Source organism: Danio rerio, chromosome 11 (assembly GCF_049306965.1).
Source record: "Danio rerio strain Tuebingen ecotype United States chromosome 11, GRCz12tu, whole genome shotgun sequence".
NCBI lineage: Eukaryota > Metazoa > Chordata > Actinopteri > Cypriniformes > Danionidae > Danio > Danio rerio.
Genome location: NC_133186.1, coordinates 18221829 through 18244047, shown reverse-complemented (window position 1 = coordinate 18244047; position 22219 = coordinate 18221829). Strand labels below are relative to the sequence as shown.

Here is a 22219-nt window from a genome sequence, read left to right as displayed (position 1 = left end):
GTCATGTATCTTTCATCCCCTCTACTGAACGCATTAGGAACAACAGGGGCGTAAAGCTGTGGACGTAAAACTGCCTTCGTCGTAAAACTGCCTGGATTTAAGTCTGCAGACGCCCCATATGCGTGATTTTAGGGTAAAACTGCCTGGATCCAAGTCTGCAGACGCCCCATATAGAATCTGGTCCGCACTCCGACTCCAGTACAGAAGAGGGCGGTAGTACACCAAGTTTGATGACAACCTCCGTTAAACATCAAAGAAGAATCCCCATTTGTACCGGAAGTGAAGATTCTGTCACATGTGTGTGAAGACAGTGGCAGCTGAAAATGGATTGTACAGATTCAACATCTTCGGGACATGTTTCTAAAAAAAAGAGCAAAACAAAAAAACTAAAGCGAACGATGAAAGCCGTTAAAGCGCCAGTGGAAGAGATGGACCAGGCGGAGTGTGAAGTAAAAGAAGAAAAGTCAGCTTCAGGACCGTGTTTTCCTCCCACTTTCAGCGTGTCTGAGATCAAAAATAAGCAGCGCAGACATACGATGTTCCTTAAACTCAAAGAGGAGAAAAGAAAGGTGATAACCTACATATTGGCTGTGTTTTAAATTCTAGCTAACTTGCAAGACACTTGACTATTCGGCAGTTGAACATTTTCCCTATGCTGTTTACCATGGTAACGTTAACGTTACTTTGAATATTCGGTCAGAAATCACATGTAAATATGCCTTCGAAACATTAGCACTATGAACAATATAAGGAACTTGTCACAAGTTGTCACTGAATGAATGTGTGACTATAAAACCACTAGTGACTTCAAAACAACATTAGCACTATAAAGAATGTTTTATTTTGTTATTCATTGGCTGCTAATATGATTTAACTATTTATAATTTGCAAATAATACTTTTCAGAAATTATATTGTCAAAGAGAAAGTTCGAATATGTGATTAAATACATACATTACCTCAATATTATATGGGAAGAAATGCTCACCTCTATGCTCAAGACCAAACACTACTTTTTTGTACGTATAACTTAGTAGCTCACCTAGGGTTGACACAGCTTTAAAACATCAAAGTTCACAGCTCTGTCACTTGTCAAACATTTTTCAGATCATGTTATGTTTGTAAAGCTGTCATTTATGTCTTTCAGAAAAGAATGGAACTGAAGAAAAAAAAGAAAAAAGAAAGAAAAGCTCTTGGTGATAAGGTATGTATGGTATATGTCTTTAGTTGTAAACAGTGTTGGGGAACGTTACGTTTGAATGTAGTGCTTTACAATATAAGTTACTCCCCATAAAAAGTAAGTATGTTAATTAGTTACTTTTTATGGAAAGTAACGTGTCACCTTACTTTTCCTTACCTGCCTAAGGTTTGATCCTTGTCAGAATTTGCAGGTGTTTTTTCACCTTTTTATAGAGAAGCTGTGCATTTAACAACCAGCCTAAACCTAAACCTTTGTTTTCCTTTGAAATATGTAGGATAAAATTATATTTTGAGAACCTTCTGAGCCCAGAGCTATACATGCTTTATGTTTTGTGTTATTAGTTAAGTAAATTGTCTGTTCATTGAGAAAAAAATTACAATAAAGCCTTTGAGTGTTAACATGGAATAGTTTATTAAGGCAATTCAGATTTTAAACATTTAAATGTTTTATAATAAAATGAAGATAAAAAAAGACATGCAGAAAAAATTCTCAAATCAAAATAAATCTTTAAGCTTTTACACATTGAATAAAATGTGTAAATCGTTTCCCAAAAGAGAAATAAATCATACTTATTAGGAATGCACCCATACCATTTTTTGTAACCGATCCAGATACTGTGCGCAGTAGGGATGCAAGTAAGGATGCTTAAAATAACCGATTAACCATTGCGTTTGTATCCGATTAATGGTACCAGTTAAACAATTAAAAATATTGTTTTTTTTTATGTTTTCAAAGTTTGGCTGCATAAGGGGCCAATCACAGCAAACATGCTTTTTGCATTGAGACTGACATGTGCATCTCCTGAATGGTTTACCAACGTTTTGCTGTTGCGCGCTATGTGCGCTCGAGTGGAAAAAACGTGTTACCTCAGTCGCTCTTCTTCTTTCTTCAATCAAATGAAAGCAGGGGCTGGGTTTTTTTTGAGGTGAAAGCAGTGTTTGTGTTGTCAAGAAAATTACGGCGAACTTTTAGTGATGGAGGAGAGACTTGTGACTGTTTCAAGTCATTCAAAGCTGTATGACTTTAAGCTTGAATATCATAATGCTATTAAAAATTGCAATTTTAACAACACTGACAGGAAAACTCATGCACAATACAGCTCAGTTGATTCCGTCGTTTCCTAGTGGCATAAAAAAGGAGTACCGAACTCCTTTTTTTCTTGTCATCAATAAATCAGTGTGGTGCGCCCCCGCTTTTGGAATTGAAAAGCGCGTGCAGAACAGTGACGTGCAACCACACGTGCCTAGATGTATGTTGTCAAAGAAGCAAAATGAAATAAGGATATTTCTGGTCACAGTTTGACAAACCAACTCTGATGCTGATCTCCTCTGTGCTGCATGGTGCCGCGTCATAAACTTAATAAATACGATGATTTAGTGTTCAACCAACAAACCAACCTTTTTTTCCATTTGGAAAATTACAGTAATTAATAGTTCTTAAATAATATAACATTTTAAATAGCCTACATGCCTAATCTATCATCAAACAAATCCATAGTTTTTCTTGATGTTTGCATATGAACTTTGCACCAAACTGAGGCTTTCATTTTACCGCTTAAAAAACATGTAAGCAAATTAATGCAATATCATATGTAAACAACAAAATTGTTATATGCTATGTAGTAGCCAATACTTTACAAAAAGTCAACATAGAACCTTAAGGTTCATTGTCATTGTCTTTCATTACAGGCAGCGCTTGAACAAGTGAAACGCCAGTGAGACAGGAAATAAGTCATAATCATAATTGAGACATAATCTTTAAACTAATGACTTCTAATAAAAATGTTTACAGAGGTTTTGTCATTTAAAACTAACAGCAGAGCCTTAATTAAATGCATATTTTCTGTGGAGCGATCTATTTGAGGTACCCTAATATTTTTATTTAAAGAAAGAAAAAAACATGATTGGACAAACAGAATATGCCGGTTCTTAAAAAGGATTCAGTCAGTGTTTTCGTTTTGCAATATAAATGAGTAATTTAATTGAAAAAGATCTAGACCAGGATTTATTTTATTTATTCTGTTTTTGTTTTGCTGCTGAAATGCAGGTGCGTGAATATGCTCTGTTCTGTATGCTGTTTGCACGCTAAAATAATTTAGTATTTTAAAATGCAATATTTAATGCGTCACAAAATAGGCACGTAGTTTTTTAAAAAATAAATATTATTTTAATATTAATCTGTTAACGGTTAATATTTGGTTGACGAGCGGTGGTTGTCTGTTGGCAAAATTAGCCGAAATGAGTAGTTTTTACAGCTCTGGTGCTAAACTCAAATAATATAATAATCTTCTTTAGTAAAAAATAACAGACCTATAGGTAGGCTACACATGACAGATGGCACAATCGTACTAAAAACAAGCTTGCGGTTTAAGCATTCTTTGAGCATTCGTTGTGATATTGTCCTTTCATTTTTAAAATTAAGATTTTTCTTTGAATTCTGCAATAGGCTTTTATTGACATTGTTGGTAAAATAATCAGCTTTTTATTGAATATATTACTTTATTAAAATATAGCCTGATATTTTCCTGTAGGTCTGATGCAGACAAAACTAAATCATCTGATGCCAGCTTTACTTAATAATCCCTCTCCAAATCTCTTTATTCTCTCTTTTACATATATCCCGAATATGCAGGTGTAAGTAATATGAAACATCCACATATCTTTTGCGACTTTATTATCTGAGATGTGAAACGCACATAGAGAAGTCGCGCACACACATAGAGACACGAACGTGCTGGTGGAGTGTGTGTGTGTGTTTACTGCAGTTTGACTGATAAATATGAATTTGTAGCTAAATCGTTTGCGGTGCAAAGCAGCATTTCCCATTTTTTACATTGTTGCCACAGCTTACTGTTAACGCTAGACACAGAACATGTCATGATCAATTTTAACAAATAAAAACACTTACAGGTTGTAGTTCACAGCTTCTGCTTTAAGAAAATTTTAGCCGAATCCAGCACTGAACTGGGAGAGATTCTGGAGCTGTTTTGTCAAATAATGCTTGCTGTGTATTTTATAGTTCTCTGGAACATAATTAATATTGAACTGTAAGCACTTCTGTCTTTGTGTTGTGTCCTTTGGAAGCCCAAATACAGAAACAGACGAAGCTCTGTGGAAACAGCCGTGTTTAGACGCATTTTTAGCTTTATCTCTGCTATTATGTTACAGCGCCTCAGGCCACTGCCCTTAGCTGCGCAGTGTGGGTGCGCAGTAAACGAACCTGTGTGATCTCACAGAGGGCGGAAGTATTTTTTTGTAGTCTCCAAAATTCATTCATTGTAGGCTTTGCTAAGCTAACTCTGTAAAAACCAAGGTCTCCCTTTGCATTGAACTTAAAACTTTTTACATTCAGAGATGTTGTTTATGTTCACACAGCTACATTACACATCAACTAAAGTTTAAAATATGATATCATAGTGGATTACTCCTTTAATATATACTGGGTAGCTAAGCAAATATTTTCTAAAACGTCAAGCAAGAATTTGTCTATAGCTTGTTAGTTTAATATAAAGACAAAAAAAAAATTTAATTAACAAAAATAAAATGATAAAAATACAAAGATAAAAGTAAAAATAAAAGATAAAAGATAAAATAGTGCTTTATATCCTGATATGTGTTGTTTCATATTCAAAAATGTGTCATTCATATTCATATTCAAAGATTTGTCATTATTTGTAACTTTAGATGCCATGGTTTCTTAAAAAAAATCTGTCAAGTGTTATTTTCATTCTTATCTTCACCGCTTTACAATTTTTCGGGGTAGTAGCTCTCCCTGTCATCCCAAGCCAGAAGGCATTGAATGAGTGATTGTGATTGACAGCTGACATTAACCAATCCATTTGCATTCAATTCTAGAGCAGTGGGCCATTAGGAAGAACGCAAAGGCGGGCAAGCATTATGGGCTTGGCTTTGTTTACTGCAGCAAGTTGACATGACAACTGTTTTAAACTATTCCTGAGCACTGCGTTTCAAGTGCAAAGACGCATTCTGCGTGAATGTCTCCCGAAACCGTGCATGTGCTAAACATTTTGCAGTAAAAACTGGTCACACGCAACAATTTTATGCACTCGCACAAATGCTCCCAAATGTATTTTGAGGTCGCATAGATAAAATTTCGGCTGCATATGCGACCAAAATGGTCAAAATTTCGAGCCCTGACATTTCATTGCAAACCTGTTAAAAATAGCTTGCTGGAAAAATGTTTAATATGACTTAAATAAGATTTTAAATCATTTAACTGATCACGTCAATTGGTTAATCCTTAATGATCATGAATGTCATCTCGAGCATAGGGAAATGTGTTGATCCTTGAGCTTCACTTCTGTTGAGAAGAGATACAGCTGTGTTCTCCCATTCAATCTCAGAAGAGAAGCACCAGCAGCCCAAATGTTCTCCATCAGGATTTTTGTTCTCCATCAGGAGTTTTATGCGGAGCTCATCTGACAGTTATAATTAAGTTTGTTGAGCCAAAGTAATAGTTGTGGCTCAAAACATAATGGGTCACTTATATGTAAGGGAATTTGGGAGCTGTAGTTTTTAAAATTTTCGATCAGGTCAGTCGCATACATCCGCCTTAACATTTTTTTCTTGGTCGCGCACACACAAGTTTTTGTCGCAAATATGACTAAAATGGTTGCACTGTAGAGCCCTGCTGTAATTTATGTGTAAACATTTAGCACAGAAATCAGTCAGTTATTCAGTATTTGTCAAGCTAATTTACAATTAATATGAAAAAATATATATATTTTGTGAGTTTTTGAGATATTATAAATGATTTGTAAAAAAAAAAAAAAAAAGTAAATTCTTGCTATAAATAGACTAACAATATTTTGTTTTGCATCATTGCCTTGTTGTGCAAGTCTACAGTAGTCACATCACAAGATTTTCAATGACAAGCAGTGGTTATAATCAAGCAGGCACTACAGTTTTTAATGCATGTGTTTTGTGAATTTAATTGTAAAATTGAGACATAGTAAAAGTTTAGCTTTTGCATGCATTCACTGCTTAAACATTCCAAGTTAAAGCATTTGGGTGCAAAAAATGTTTGTAGTTTTAACGAATATTATATTCATATACAGAAGACTATATGGTGTTATGTTTGATTATTCAGTTTCTGTACCTGAATGCTGTTGTACTAATCTGAAAAGCAAAAAGCACTATTTATTCAACTTATGTCTTTGTTTTGATTTTACAGATGCACTCTCCTACAAAATTAAGCCAATCATTCTAGAAATCATGATTGGAACTTTTTCACAAAACTGTTAAGACTCGTTTAATGGTCATCAGTGTCTTAAATGCTAAAACGTTTTTATTATTTTGATAAAAAAATAGAAAAATAAATGTATTTGTATTTATATATGTATTATCTTTTTTTGCGTCAAATTACAAAAAAACAAAAAACAAATTAAAGCTTATCTGAGGTGTTTTTTAATGCAGCATCTATGGGGCAGGACAGTAAATTTGATGCTGTTTTCTCTTCTAGCTGCCATTAAATTTGCCCAACTATGATTACTTCTCTACTGAGAAACCTGGATATATGAAAAGGGTCTATTCTTTCCAAATAGAGCCATTCAAGACATTAAGGGTGCTTTCACACCTGTGAATCGATTCAGTTGTTCCGAAACAGAGATTATAAATGTTACATTGTTGCTCTTTGCTCTTGGAGTGGTTCGCTTTCACACTGCAAAGTTTCCAATCGGACCAAAAGAGATCAAACAAGTCACGTGCGAGTGAACTCTCCTCACATTGGTCAGAGTGTCAGGGTTTATTTTGCAGCGTCCCGCTCAGCTGTCAGGAGAGGTGGTGGTTTGGTGGTGATTGACAAGGTGCACGCGCGCGACGTGTCTAAGGAGAGACGCGGTGGGGAGGGGTGAGAAGGGTGCGCGACGATGCCTATTTGAGGACCGGGAGGGAGACGCGAGATTACCGGGAGATCATCACTCATTTGCGGGCATCCGGAGACTCGCGAAACTTCCCGCCCTACTCATAATTCTCTCTTTATATAGCCGTAAGCCTATTACATATCCATAAAACACTGTGATATAACCGCGCTCGGATCGGATCGCTTTCTCACTGTAATCGAACCGCTCCAGGGTTCGTTTCAATCGAGCTGAGACCACCTCATTCAAGCGATCTCGGAGCGATTACTTTGGCGCGGAACAGAGCGCGATTGCCCTGTTCACATATGCCAATCGAACCGTGCTAACTGGGCAAACGAGATACGTTCCGAAACAAAAGTGTTGGTGTGAAAGCACCCTAAGTCTAATTTTCACACGAAATCAGAAGTTCAGATTTCAAATTCACATTTAAAACTCCTAATAGAAGAAGCTCTGGCATAAATTTGGACAAAATATTACTCGCAGTTGTATATCATTTTAATTGCCCAGCTTAATTGCATCTAGGAATGCTCATTTCGGTTAATTTTGCTAACCGACAACCGCCACTCGTTAATCGGATATTAGCGGTTACTGGTCAACTGTTTTCAGTCGGCTCATAAAAATGAGACTCAAACCGTGAGAAAACGCATGATATTATAGTTTACAAAGTTAAAATGCAATGAAATAAACAGTAATTTAATGCCCTGCTACATTTGTTAACCAAAATGTATGTCATTATAAAGATAATCGTGTTCATATAAACACTTTAAATGAGGACTTTTCCCACAATCCCCAGTCTGAATCAAAGGTCTGAATGCAGACTCAGTGCAGCAGGTGTCTTGCCCTGCCTATTTTAACCATTACCCCTCTTGGTAATCTAGAGGACTTAGGCAAACACAGCAGCACCGCGATGTGTCTAAATGTGAACAAACTCCTGATAAAAGACAACGCCCGTCATTCTCCAATTCTTTTACTGCTCTCCCAACAAAAATGCTTGCTGCACACAAACAGCTTTGCTGTTTCGACCCTGACAGCATTGCGGGGAAAAACATCCAATAAACCCTGTGGATCATGGAAACAAACACATACGACCCTTTATGAACGGCTAATACAGTGTGCCGTGGGTCCGTGTCTCAAAGCTTGGCAGTGGCAGGTCTGTTTTGCCTTCGGAAAGCAGGCGCAGTCATGAATAATTAAGAAGCCGGCTCTTCTCATAGGATAAGAAAACTCCGCTATGAGTAATAATGAGAGACCAACGCATCATCTTTGCACTTGCAGTTTTGCGATTCGTTGCCGATTTTGATCCTGCCCCAAAAATCATTTTAAACCCGGAAGATGAAATTAGCTGACAAAAGCTCAAATTATCCAGTTTACCCTACAATTAAAGCTGACAGGTGCTAATGTTGTCTTAACTGATGCTCAATACACACAAATCTGTTAAAATCCCAAAAAAGTACGGAAGGGCTTTGTGAACCTTTCAATGTAATATTGCATTAATTTGCATACATGCTTTATAATCTGTAAAATGAAAGCTAAAGCCTATTGTTGTGTTTATGACACAGATCCAGGAGGCAGTCAGCATCAGCGCTGGTTTGGTATCAACTCGTCTGTAACAAACAGCAATATTTTTTTCCATTTTGCTTCTTTGGCAAATATGTCTGTAGGCATGTGTGGTTACAAATTACCGTCCCGCGAGTTAACAAATATGTGGTGCAGTTGAACAAGGGGCCGATCACAGCAAACGCACTTTTCCATTCCAAAAAAAAAGTGAAAAAGTGTAGGAAAAAAGCAGCGGTTCTCTTTTTTTATGTCCCTATGAAACGACTGAATCAGCTGGGTAAGGATTGTGCAACAGTGTTTCTGTCTATGTTGTTAAAATTGTAATATTTAATAATATTGTGATATTCAAGATTTGTTAAGTCATACAGCTCTGGATAACTTGAAACAGCGAGCAATCACTCCTACATCTTCAGTGTTTCCTCTGGGATTTTTTTCCAGTTGTGGCAGCAGACCTTTTACACAAATCTACCAACTACACATGGTGTTATTTCAATGACAAATGGAGAAATGTCATGTGCGCGCAGTATTACAAGCTGAGATCGTATTTTTGTGCAATAGCAGTGTGCTTGGTGCCGATTTGTTCTGCTTGTGCACAAAACCTCTTGCACGCCCCCTCAAATATACGCTGCTCAAGCGCAGATCTTCTTATGCGCTCTCAAATAAAACCTGCTGAAATGCGATTTGGCGCGTTTGTGTAGTGAGTATGTCTCCAACAATTATTAGATTTGCAAGGTATATTTATGAATTTCTCCAATAGACCTAGAGAGCGGCATTAATGCATCCTAAAGTAAAGTGAAACAGCTATAAACTCCAGCAAGGTAAAGTCATTATATGCAGAACCACAGACCTTTATCTATAAATAAAGTATAATTTTATAAGCTGTGTTCATCCTAACTGAAAGCTCTGTCGTGTTTGCTGGCCTCATGCATCATGCACCTGTCAGTCAGTCAGCACGTAACCTTTAAGGGTTTAACAAATAATGCACAGCACTATATGGTTACAGAAAAGTTTGTGCTGTTATAATTCTCTTACCTTTTAATACGTTTAGGTGCAATTATAATCCGCTATTAAAAACAACAACAACAATGACTGAATGTTTTCAATGGGATGCTGTAATTTAGCCGTGAAGGGATGCATTTTGGTCCCTGCCATTAAAGAATGAATGTAGCGGAAACCATGCTCTTTTAAAAGTTCTCTGAAGTTGTCTTGACAACACACACACTGCTGCTCTGAGTAGAGCCGCGTACAAAACACTTGCAACCGTTAGTAAACTATTCAAAAGATACCCCTCTTAATGCAAAAAGCACATTCGATCGGCTCCTTATACAGCCAAACTAAAATATATATAAAATAATATTTTTTAATCATTTAACTGATACCATTAATAGGTTACAAACTCACCCTTTGGATTTACAGTAAATCGATTATTATGAGCATCCCTAATTGCATCAGAAATATTTTACATTACTGCAAGAAGATGACTGTCATCCTTTTTTTGTGTAGTAGTATGGTTATTAGTGTAGTATAGTTATACTTTACATATTCTTTTATATATTCTTTATGGTGTTTAATGTTTTCTCTCTTTCAGGCTCCACCTAAAGAAGTTCCCAAGACAATAGAAAACCAGAGAATATACGATGAAACTACAGTCAATCCAGAGGATGAGGAGGTGATTTATTTATTTTTTTTCTCAAACCCCGTTAAATCTGCTGGTGATTCTCTAGACCTCATTTACAATATTGAACCCTTTTTTATTTTTTAAATCCAGGTGGCTTTTGATGAAGGAACTGATGAGTTCTCGGCTTACTTCAATCGGCTTACAAATCCTAAAGTTCTCATCACCACTTCAGACAGGCCCAGAGGAGTGAGTTCATTTATATTATTCATTCATATTTTATGTCATTCTTTTACTAAATAAGCATTTCAGAATTGGTATTTAATATTGTATTTGTGTACCTGGTTTCAGAGGACGGTGAGATTTTGCGATCAATTGGCAACAGTAATCCCACATGCATACGTGTACTACAGAAGAGGTCTGGCTCTGAAGAAAGTCATTCCACAATGTATATCAAGGGGTTTCACGTATCTTATGGTGATTAATGAAGACCGAAAAGTGCCAAGTATCCTTTTCTCAGATATCAATGTTACCACTGTTAAGATCTTCTTAAGAAATGTTTGTATTTTGTACTTGGTGGGGTATTGGGATATATTACCTAAAATACGTTCCATCACTTAAAGTGTTACAGATGGTATGGTTCTTTGTCACCTTCCCGATGGGCCAACTGCACATTTCAAAGTCAGTAGTGTTCGCCTTCGCAAAGAAATGAAGGTAAGTTATATTTTTTGTTGTTGTTTCTGAATTTGAATGCTAGGAAATTTGGAACAATCTATAAGACAATGGTCTGGTCCTTATCACACAATATAACATTTTTCTAAAATCGTTAACATAATGTAAAGAGTGCTATAGGAATTAAAGGTTTTTTTCAGTCAAACACAGAAGTTTGCATCCCTCAGCAAAATATTTGTAGTGTTTTCACTGACTTTTGAAATATTGCAGAAAGGAAGCTTTTAGCCAAGTGGTTTATTATTTACCCATTTGTTGATCATAATATCTCGACAACTGAATGCAACCTGTTGTAAAAAAAAATGATAAAGAAGAAGAGAAGAGAGAACCCAGTCCAGGAGACTCGAAAACAAGCAGAATTCCTTTATTGTAACGGGTTGGTTAATCTGCAGTCATACAGCGTCTTCAAGAAGTCCATGTGTCTGCAGGAGCCTACTGGAGGTCTGCAATCTGCGAGCTTTATCACAAGTCTAATTTGAGACAGAGATGTCATGTCTGTATTGTGTTTTTAGGAGGAAGAGAGATGGCTAAACAAAGCATGCAAATTCAGTTTTGGAGTCAGCTGGTTAAATTGGCATATAGGTGTTAGGTACCGGCCCAGCTACTGACCACACAAGTTAATTAACAAAAGGGTTTCTTTTTCATGAGGACAGACTTGAAAAGACAATATACACAGCTGTGCTGTAAAACATAAAATTTACATTACTTTGGAGACAGACAGGGTGTAGGAAACCAAGACATTTTAAGGTTCGTCACAACCTAAAAACAACTTTTCAGTTATATATAGATTATATAAATTTATATCCCTACAAACCTTTAAGAATCAATGAAGCCGTCGGTGCCAATAGCTTCGTGGTGACCCGAGTTCGATTCCCTGCTCTAGGTCCTTTGCTGATTCTTCCCCTCTCTCTGCTCCCAATGCTTTCCTGTCGGAACTCTCTACTGTCTTATCATAATAAAAGATTGATGTTGATCAATCATACTAAAATAATACATGACAGAAGTTTACTCAAAAGTGAAAGTCATTAATTACTAACACTCCCGTCATTCCTACTACTTTCAGAATATAAATTTAGATATTTTACCATATGAAAATGCAATGAAATTATGACAATTGTGAAATTAAAGCAGTAGTGCAGAGATCTGGTCCCCACGTCAGGTCAGGGTGCGCCTGTAGCCTTTTAAACGCACATGCGGAGGCACACTAAACTCACACGGGAAAGAACTGGGCATTCATTTCATGTTTTAGTTAAATAATTCTTTAAATACAACTCTCTTGACCTCTAAAGGGGAAAAAACGCAAAAGAAATTGGCTGTTAAATAAATTTTTGCAGTGACGTAACTGCCTGTCATTTTCACATTCGTTTTCAGTTAGGGGTCAGATCTATTAGAGTAACCTAATAAAAATGTTTTGTTGGACACTGCACAGTAGACTACACTATAATCAATATTATAATTTATTATACTCATTATTATTAAAAATATATTTTGAGTTTAAAGATGATCAGCCTGCGAAGTCAAGTTTACAGTGTCACATATAAAATAGGTAGCATGAGTAAAGGGGATTTGCCGCATCAACCTCCCATATGCGCTGCAGGCAGGCTGAATGATAATCTTTAAAAATATATATGCAATACAAAACTTTAAACATTTATGTTGTTTGAAATAAAACAGAAAGAAATCATACGCTGATACTGTATTATTTGTAGCGAGAAGGAAAAAAAGCAGATGATAACCTGGCTCGGGAGAGGGCTATAACATTCATTATCTGTTCTTCAGAAAAGATCACGACATTGTGAAGGCATTGTGGAGAATATATTAACTAATTTTAATTCTCTCTTTAGACTTTGTTTTAGGGCTTGTTCTTGTCGGCGCAATATAGCCTAGGCTTATGCATGTACGAATGCGATTGTGAAGAATGATTAGGAGCTTGCATTTTTTTATTGCGTCCTTTTCACAAGTTTTTTCTTGTGATTTTTCCTCCCGTCCCACCAACAAATAACGTATCCGACCTAAGTTAATTTACCTTTTTATGTAAAATTTAAGGAATAACTTATGACTTAATTAAATATTAATTAATAAAACATTTCTATAAACGTATGTGTTCATTTTTTACCTTTTGTTAATAAAACAACACAATACTGTTTATAAATATTGTAGTTAAATATTAAATAACTTTAACTGCTTGAAACCGTATAATAATAATAACAATTAAACGTTACATTTTTAAGATCTTCACAAATAGCCTAAATGGCACTTTACTAATCAGTAATAATATAAATACTAATAAACATAAGTAAAAAAAATATTAGCCTACTAGAAACAAAATAAGTCAGATGTTTATAAAAAACAGTGTAGGTTCTCTTCTTTTGTATTCATATTTTAAATGATTTGCCAGAAAAACTAACATGTTGACTTTGTCCGGTTTAAGTGAAGAATGAGGTTATAATGTTTCCAGCAATACACATTCACACGGTGTGCTTGTAGCGCAAATGCACAGATAGGCTACTTTTTCACAACCATGCGAGAGAGGGTTTCTTGCTTCTGTTCCGCCGCCCGCATTTCTCGGAAAGCAGGTTTCTTTACACTGCGGAGCCGTGCGCCCTTAACTTAAGTTACCAATTATGTTGCTCCATTTCTCGTCAATGTCTTCCATTTATCACTTTCTCTTTTGTATCTGCCCATTTTTGGAAATGCCTCCTTCATACCCGGCTGACTAGCTAGCCTACGTGGCTTTTTTCCCTCGCCGTCTATCGCCACTGGCTTGCATGGTTCGGGACCCGTGGAGCTGTGTATCGATGGATTTGCTCTTTAGTGTTTGGACTCTCAGCAGTGAATATTAAAATACACTTTAACACTTTAAAAAATAATCCATATTAATTGGTTCACCTTTCTCGGTCGGCACAAATCCAAAATGTTTCCAGATGTGAGATTTTTTTTTTCTAACAAAATTTATGGTTGAACTTGAACTTGCTGAATCGCGCCTAATGTTATATTCTAACAGAAATGTAATCCTTGGCAACATAACGGTAATTTGTGTTTTAAAGTGCGTGATGTAAAGTGTGTATTACGTAAAGTGCATAAAGTGCGTACTACCGCCGGTGGCAATGAACAACCGATGTGGCAACTGACCACCGCGGTGACGTGGTTATCAAGGTGAGCGTCACAGCCCTGTCTGGTCCTGTAGCCATGGAGGCGCTGGTCACAGACCCGCCTACCCCTCCAGTGGGTGAAAGCACATGAAGGCGTTGGATGAGGGGACAGGGAGGGATTGCCTATTCGTAGCTGTGTATGTGTGTAAGCCTGTAGAGTTCAACAGGTGTCCTTGACAGGGAGCAGGAATTTCAGAGCGTCTCCTTATCTTGCTATCCAGGAGAAGGCCGTATGGGAACAAAAATGTTTTATTATTAAAAATCAAAATCCCGTTGCTTTTATTAATACCATTACTGAAATCAGCCTTTAAGTTGGATAGTCAGGCATGTGTTTTGATCCAGGAGTGCAGCACCTAGTTCGACCATTGGATGTTAAACTTGTATACTGCACCTTTAATAAATTTGCATGTGATTGCATACGTTGGAAATTAGACAAAAAATAGGGAGAAATAAATGAAGTATGGTCTGTTACATCTTCATTATATTTTTGATTAGACGTGTATTTATTAGTTAATTGTTCACAAAGTTCAGTACTGTCAAACTGATCAAAACGTATATTTTGTCATACAGCAAAATTACATTATTCCTTCTTTATAATGTTTTGTGATATTAAATGAATATAGTAAATTAAGTGTTTTGTCTGTATAATTTGAGCCTAAGAGTAATTTATAGGGAAAATTGCACTAGTTTTGTGAGTGTTTTTTTATTTTATTTGATTGAAATTGTATTGCTCCTTGTTTGCTGCATTTGTTAAAATTTAGGATTTCAGTTTGAGTTCAATATGCATTTTTGTACCATTCTAAAAGGTCAACTCTCTTTAATCTTCCCTGTTTTATTTTTTTTTCCTTTAGAGAAGAGGTAAAAACCCAACAGAACACTCCCCAGAAGTCATTCTCAACAACTTCACTACAAGACTTGGTCACTCCATTGGCCGTCTCTTTGCTGCTCTGTTTCCTCATGATCCACAGTTTGTGGGCCGTCAAGTGGCCACATTTCACAATCAAAGAGACTTTATCTTTTTTAGGTTTCACAGGTAAATGTTATTTTGGATAGTATTTGAAATTCATCTTTTACGTTAAAATATTCCAAATCAAGGTTTGTGAGTTTTAGTTTTAATGTGGAGAAACAGATTTAACTCTCATGTTAAGAATCATTTTGTTTTACATTTAAATAATTTTCAGGCCATTTGTAATGGTTCTATTATTTAATGTATTTTAGGCCACTCTTTATCTTAATGTACAATTTGCGCTATTAACAAACTATTAGCTGGGACTTTTAGCTTCATAAACTACTAATTAGCTGTTTAATAATAGTTAGCAAGGTTGTTGTTGGCTTTATGAATTAGCTAGTAATAGGGATGTAAAATAAAATCTTACTTTTATGAGTGCTATTACACAGTTAATATCCTAATAATAGGCTGGTAATAAGCCTCTAGCAAATGGTGTGAATTGTCACTTTAAGCTAACATGTTATCATATTTTTATACAGGAAAAAATTATTAATACTTTTTTACAGCATTAATAGTTTTTTGTTTTTTAAGTTATTTAATGAAAGTACTGTCGTTAGTTGTTAAATCATGTTAACTCTGTGCATTAACTAATGTTAAAAAGTTAAATTAGGACTTTAATAATGCACTAGTAAACTATCATTGAATGCAGTGCAAGTATTGTTTATTCGGATTTAATGAATTATATTGAGTTATATTTAATAACATTAAATTATCCCCATTGCCAAGTGTGACCAATTATTCTGTTTATGTGCTTATATTTAGCATTTAATAATATTTGAACTGGGTGAAATGTGTTTCTACGTGACTAAATAAACTTCTTCATCCATTAGGTATATATTCAAGAATGAAAAGAAAGTGGGTATACAAGAACTAGGACCTCGCTTCACACTTAAACTCCGCTCCTTACAGAAGGGAACCTTTGACTCAAAATTTGGGGAATACGAGTGGGTTCACAAGGTCAGTTCTGAATCCCTAATCTTACTTTTAAGACTTTATTAAGGGCTATGAACATTTTGAGAGTATCTACATTCGGTGTCTTTATTTTCTACAGATGCTTGCACCAACACTGATTTGGTTTTGCTGTAGTTGTAGTATATTAAAAACATTTGATTTTTTGTCTAAAAATACACTTGACAGTAGAGTTGTGACGATGAGGAAATTTTCCCACCGGTTAATCGACATGTGACAACACCGATAATACTGGTATCACCGTGGGGGTGGGGGTTTCCTCTCTTCCCTGCTTTTAAATAGCTTATAAATGCATGCGTATTATACTTTTTGGGAATTGCCAACACACGCTGCATATGGGCGCTATACACACTACACAGCACATTGACAAGATGACAAGTGCTGAACCCCAGGGGATTAGTTTTATTTATTTGCATGTTGTTCCTTTTTAAAATACCTTTTATTTGTAAAATCTCTCAAGATAATTTAGGCTATCGGGTAACATAATCTCCCTTAGAGATATTGGAGTTTAATAACGTGGTGCGCAGTATGTCTATTGACCAAGTCCTGGGGCCTCATGTACGAAGACTTCCGTGGAAATCTTACTAAAACATTAAACAAAAGAATATGCGTGAGATTCGGCGTACGCAGTGTTTCATACATCTGAATTTTTTTTTGCTTACGCACATTTACAGCTTTGTGCGTACGCAGAAAAAAATTCAGATGTATGAAACACTGCGTACGCCAAATCTCACGCATATTCTTTTGTACATCTGAATGAACGTGAAACTGAGCGCAACATGCACGAGCACAAAACCCCTCCCTGCCTCCTCCCCCGTATGAATATGCTAATGACTATGCTAATGGCAAAACCCGACGAAAAAGCAATGGCAAAAGCAAGCAAAAAGAGAAACTTTGAACAGAATGTGAATTGGAGGTGCTGCTTTCGGAGGTAGACCGGAGAAAAGCGGTGTTATTTGCAAGTTTGTTCTCCGGAATTAACAACAAAAGAAAAAAATAGAGTGGGAGAGTTTAGCTGATGCGGTTAACACAGTTGGGTCTGAACATCGCACTGAGTGCATTAACAAAAGAAATAGTGTGGTTTATATCTGTAAAATGTTGCAGGACGCATAATAGTCTCAGTGGCGCTACTCGTAAGACGCATGTGATCATGATTTGACACGTACGAGCATGAACTCGGTTCGAATCCAGCGTCTGATGAACTCTTTCTTGTTTTTTCCCCCGCTACATATCAGATTTTGCCAACTATTTATCACGAGAAAGACAAGTAGGAATCATCAATAAGTTCATATCATTAAGCATCATATTTTATTTGCACATTTATTGAATGGAAATGTTTCTGATTCACGCATGCAAATTCATCTTCAGATAGTGTCTTTATAGCAATGTGCGTGCGGTAGATCGCTCAGATTACATTGGGAAAACAGGCGACTGCTGCAAATTGTGCTTTAATGTTTAGCTGGTCAACTGTATGGTATGGAAACCTTACATACCTGCTAGATGAACCCGTCTCATACAGCTGCCATTGCAAGGCTCAGACACTTTGTAGAGAAGAATTTAACACAACTGCCTCTAGGAGTCGCCAATGGAAATAAAACAGACACGCACAAAAAAAGTGCGTACGCCTGCCAGAAAGCTGCCGTGAAGCTGCGCACATTCCCACGTTCAGTTCATTGTTAGTAAATCCAAACGTGAGCGATACTGAGCGTGAAACCTGGCGTACGCAAAGTTTTTGTGCGTACGCAGCGTTGATACATGAGGCCCCTGGTGTTATGAATTGCATATTTTAAATGACAGTGAGACATGCAACATTTAGTTTTTATTTTAAAATAGAGACTATGACCCAGTACACAGTAAAATTATTATATTATATAATTATTATATTTATAATTATAATAAAAATATAATTATTATATTTTTGAATGGCTTGCCTATTGGTGGCTAAGCATATTTTTATTAATATTAAAAGACATTAATACAAACTAGCCACCTTTTGATTTTGTTTGTTTCCGTATATTTTTTATCAAGCAAAAAATGCAATGAATTGTTTATTTTGGTTTTCATTTTATTAGAATTAAAATAATTATTAGGCGACACAACTTCTACATAACATTGGCTCTGATTGCGTTTTGACAGATATCCTACAGATAGACTTTCTGGCTCAGACGTTTATGCCTGTTAATTTCAGTGCTGTATTTTGACAGATTTTGCAAAGGCTTCTGCTATTCTACCTGTCAGCTGGTACCAGCATCAGTTTTGCGACTTGGTTTCTGTATCAATGTCTGAATGACAGTGTAAGAGGGAGATGAGATCAGACCTCAGATTCAATGTGTGGCTGCACATCACAGTTACTTTACTGCAATTTTTAAAATACTGGCTCATCTAAATTAACTTTTTTTAATGTATAAATTAGTTGCGTTTCCTCCAGATGCTGCCATCTTTGTCAGACAAAGTTTTCAGATTGCCTCATTAATGTTTTCTGTTTTTGCATTTGGTTTGAACCCAAAATATTGACAAACAGGCAGTTTTTTTGACACTAAACAGGCGCTTTTTTTGACACTAAATCGTCCGCCATTCTCTTTCTGTAAATTCGACTCCTTTCATTCTCCTCACGTGATAATGAAATAAAATGCATTTTAGCTATCTTCAGATTATAATTATAGTGCATGCTCTCGTCTTAAATAATTTCTCTCATTTAGTAAATTATTTAGAATTATATATTCTATTTAATTCAAATAAATATTAAAAAAAAAATACTTTAAAAAAACAAATGTGGGGGCGGTGTCACGGTGGAAAAGTGATGTCAGCACCATCTATCGTGGCAAGCCTAGTTGACAGTAGTTTAAGGTGAGAAGGTTAGATTTTCTGTAATATTTGTTAACATCATAGTATCAACACTTTTAGTATGAGTACACGCTCAAGCTTGACGGGCCACCTGCGCGTAGCTACGGTTGTTTTGCCATGATTGGTGGGTGGCGGTTTTTTGGTGTGGCTTAGCGAAGGGTCAATTGTGTGTTTCAACTGGTGCGCCTGGGAAATGTGAGTCACGCGACAAGAACTAATCGATCAGCTTCATACTTTGGAATATACACATTTAGGTAGACTAATTACCTCAGACAAACACAAAAGTACTTTTTCATACTATGGATGTCCGTGGCTACAGGTATCCAGTTTCCTCCTTCTGTGTTTAAAAAAAAAAGACAAACCGGTTTAGGCCGAACTCTTTAAGTAATTTAAATATGTTAAGCTGCTGTGATCAACCCATTGTAATGTTTTTCAGTGAATATTAAAGTACTGAAAGTGCTGCAGTTTATTTTGTGTTTTTATAGGTATATTTATGTTTTAAAAGTAACTTCAAAGTAAAGTAATTAGTATTCTGATTACATTTTACATAAAGTAATTAGTGATGATTACATTTTTACAGTAGTAATTTTTATTTTAGTAATCTATTATTTTTTTTAATTTACCCAACACTGTTATATAAATGACTCAAAACGTCACTATATACTCAGAGGACAAAATGGTATCTACACTGGCAGCAAAATATTTGTATACCGTTAGAAATGGTTAATTAACTCATTTGTCTTAAATGGTTTACATTTTTTACTCTTGTGATTTATAGAGATACTGTCTGTTTTTATTTCTGTTTTCAGTCCTTTTTTCTTATTTGCAGTATATTTTATTAATTTGATGATGTTTATATATTACATATTTTATACATATCTAAAATGCTTTGGCCATACTGTACAAAATGTCACGCCAATAAAGCAACCTGAACTTGAGAGAGTAACAATAAAAAAAAAAAAATTCTGTAAAAATCACATTATTTTTTGTTTGTCGCCTGTAGTTGGTCATTTATGTGCTCTGGGTAAAAGGTGTTTTAATCCGGCTACCACTGCAACTATATTTCAAACTTCTGTGAAGCATTGATCTGAAATGCTGTTTTGGTCAATCTAAAAAAAAGGGGTTTGATATTATTACCTCCCAGAACTGCGTTGAGCTACTGCACTCCCAAAAAGTGGTCTCAAGCCTTCAAAAGCCTCTGCGAGTTCACTGTGTTTTGTCTTCTGAGATGCAAGAAATGTATTATATTTTTAAAAATTTGCCACAGTGGCTTATCCTACCTTTGAAAATTTTATTTTTCTTTTTGATATTTTGTACCTGTTTCTCATCAAGTGACGATTTAGTTCTTTTTGACGTTGCAGATGTTTTATGGGATACTTCAGTTAAATTCAATATATTAGAAACATAGCTATTGGTTTCAGCCACCGCTAACAAATGCAGTTGCACTGGCAGATAACAACATGTACTTTACAAGTGTTAAAGTAACCTGTCCAAATCCGTAGCCCTGCATTGGTTATGTAATGATTATTATTTGTCAGTAATTTATACTATGTGTTAGTCATGCATTGTTAACTTCTGCGTTATGTTTCAGCGCCATGAGATGGACTCCAGCAGAAGAAAATTCCATCTCTGAGGAAAATACGGGCAACAATGGTCAACTGTGTAGAGGTTTCATAAATGTATAAAAATAACTTGAATTGAAACTTCAGCTCTGTAGTTTCTGTTTCACAGTCTTGCAATTTATGCATACATTTATAGTCTGGCTGTACAAAATTTGTGCTTGCTTTGTTTTGAGGCATGATAAATGAAAGACATTTATTTTCCTCATTGTATTTTCTTGCTAAAATTTTGAAAAAAAAAAAAAAAGGGCTGTTGAAAAGGTTAAAAATGCGAATTGTTGTGTGTTTAGGTGAAGTTTTAGGCAAGATTTGTTCTCACCATTTACCAAAATGCTTTAAAATGTGCAAAAATGTAACTCAACTTTAAAAGACCTAAAGACTCATTGTGGACGTCTGATATTTTAATTAAAGAAATTTGAATGAAAAGAATTTCTCTGGTCATTGTGATTCAAGAATTTCCATTTTAGAATAAACTTAGTAGGGGAAAAGATCTCAACACTTAACAATCTTCACAGATGGCTCAAAGATGGAAAGTAATGTAGCAGCAGCAATGGTGACAGGGGAACAAAGTCATGGAATCAGGCTGCCAAAAGAATGCTCCATATTCACAGCTCAAGCCCGCTCACTACTTTTATCATTAGAGTTTATAAAAAAGTACACAACAAAAGAAAAACATTATTTTTAGACTCTAAATCATGTCTTCAACAGATGGAATCTTCAAAGAGTGATCATCCCTTGCTTGAAAATATTTTAACTAAAGTTCACCACCTACAAAACAAACTTTACCATATCATTTTTTGCTGGATACCTGGACATGTTGGACTTTCAGGGAATGAACGAGATGATACAGCTGCTAAAGCTGCTTTAAAACAAGCTGTGAACAAATGTCAAACTTCTCCATCAGAGATGAGACCTTTTATTAACAATTATATTTTAAACAAGTGGCAAGAGGAGTGGGATACTCTGGAAAACAATAAATTACACGAAATCAAGCCTGAAATTACACACAGAGGTATAAGACATTTTAAGAAACGAGCTGATCAAGTAATTTTTTACCAGATGACGTATTGGACATACAAGATTAACACATAACTTTTTACTCAAAGATGAAGACCCTACCCAATGTTTGCTCTGTAAAACTCCATGGACTGTAAAACACATTTTACTGGACTGCCCTGCTTTTAATGACTCCAGAAAGACTTTTTATAATGAGAACTCTCTTAAGGACATTTTTAACAAGTGACACCAGAAAAAGTATTAGAATTTTTAACATGTATTAACCAGAAAAATCTAATTTAAACTGTATATTCGATTATTTATTTTTTATTTGTCATCCCCCACTGCTGTTAAGTCAGCCACACTTTTCTGAGTGTAATGAATCTAATAATGCTCTCACAGAATGGTGCTTTTACACTGTTCGTTACCCAATACCTAGGCACTTTTTACGTTGGCCTATCACCTCAGATGATTAGTAATCATCCAATTAGTAAGTGAGTGTAAAGAGATGCGCATGCATAAACCTATAATTAAAATGTAACCCATTTACATTTTATACTTGACTTCATACTTCAACACTAGTGCAAAGTAAATTATAAAACTTTTTGGCAGACAGATTCAAAATTATTTTGTTAAAAATATCTTTCTATT

At 35.6% G+C, this 22219-nt stretch overlaps 1 protein-coding gene across 2 annotated transcripts; it reads left to right on the top strand.

Moving 5' to 3' along the window:
* Positions 1–270: 270 nt before the first annotated feature.
* rpf1 (ribosome production factor 1 homolog) lies at positions 271–20994 on the top strand. 2 transcript variants are annotated; one of them, NM_001002160.2, is given in 9 exon segments: positions 271–569; positions 1147–1203; positions 10224–10304; positions 10404–10499; positions 10602–10755; positions 10882–10964; positions 14983–15164; positions 15971–16097; positions 20545–20994. In NM_001002160.2, coding segments are annotated over 9 exon segments (1068 nt in total). In that variant the 5' UTR covers positions 271–323; the 3' UTR covers positions 20587–20994.
* Positions 20995–22219: the final 1225 nt, after the last annotated feature.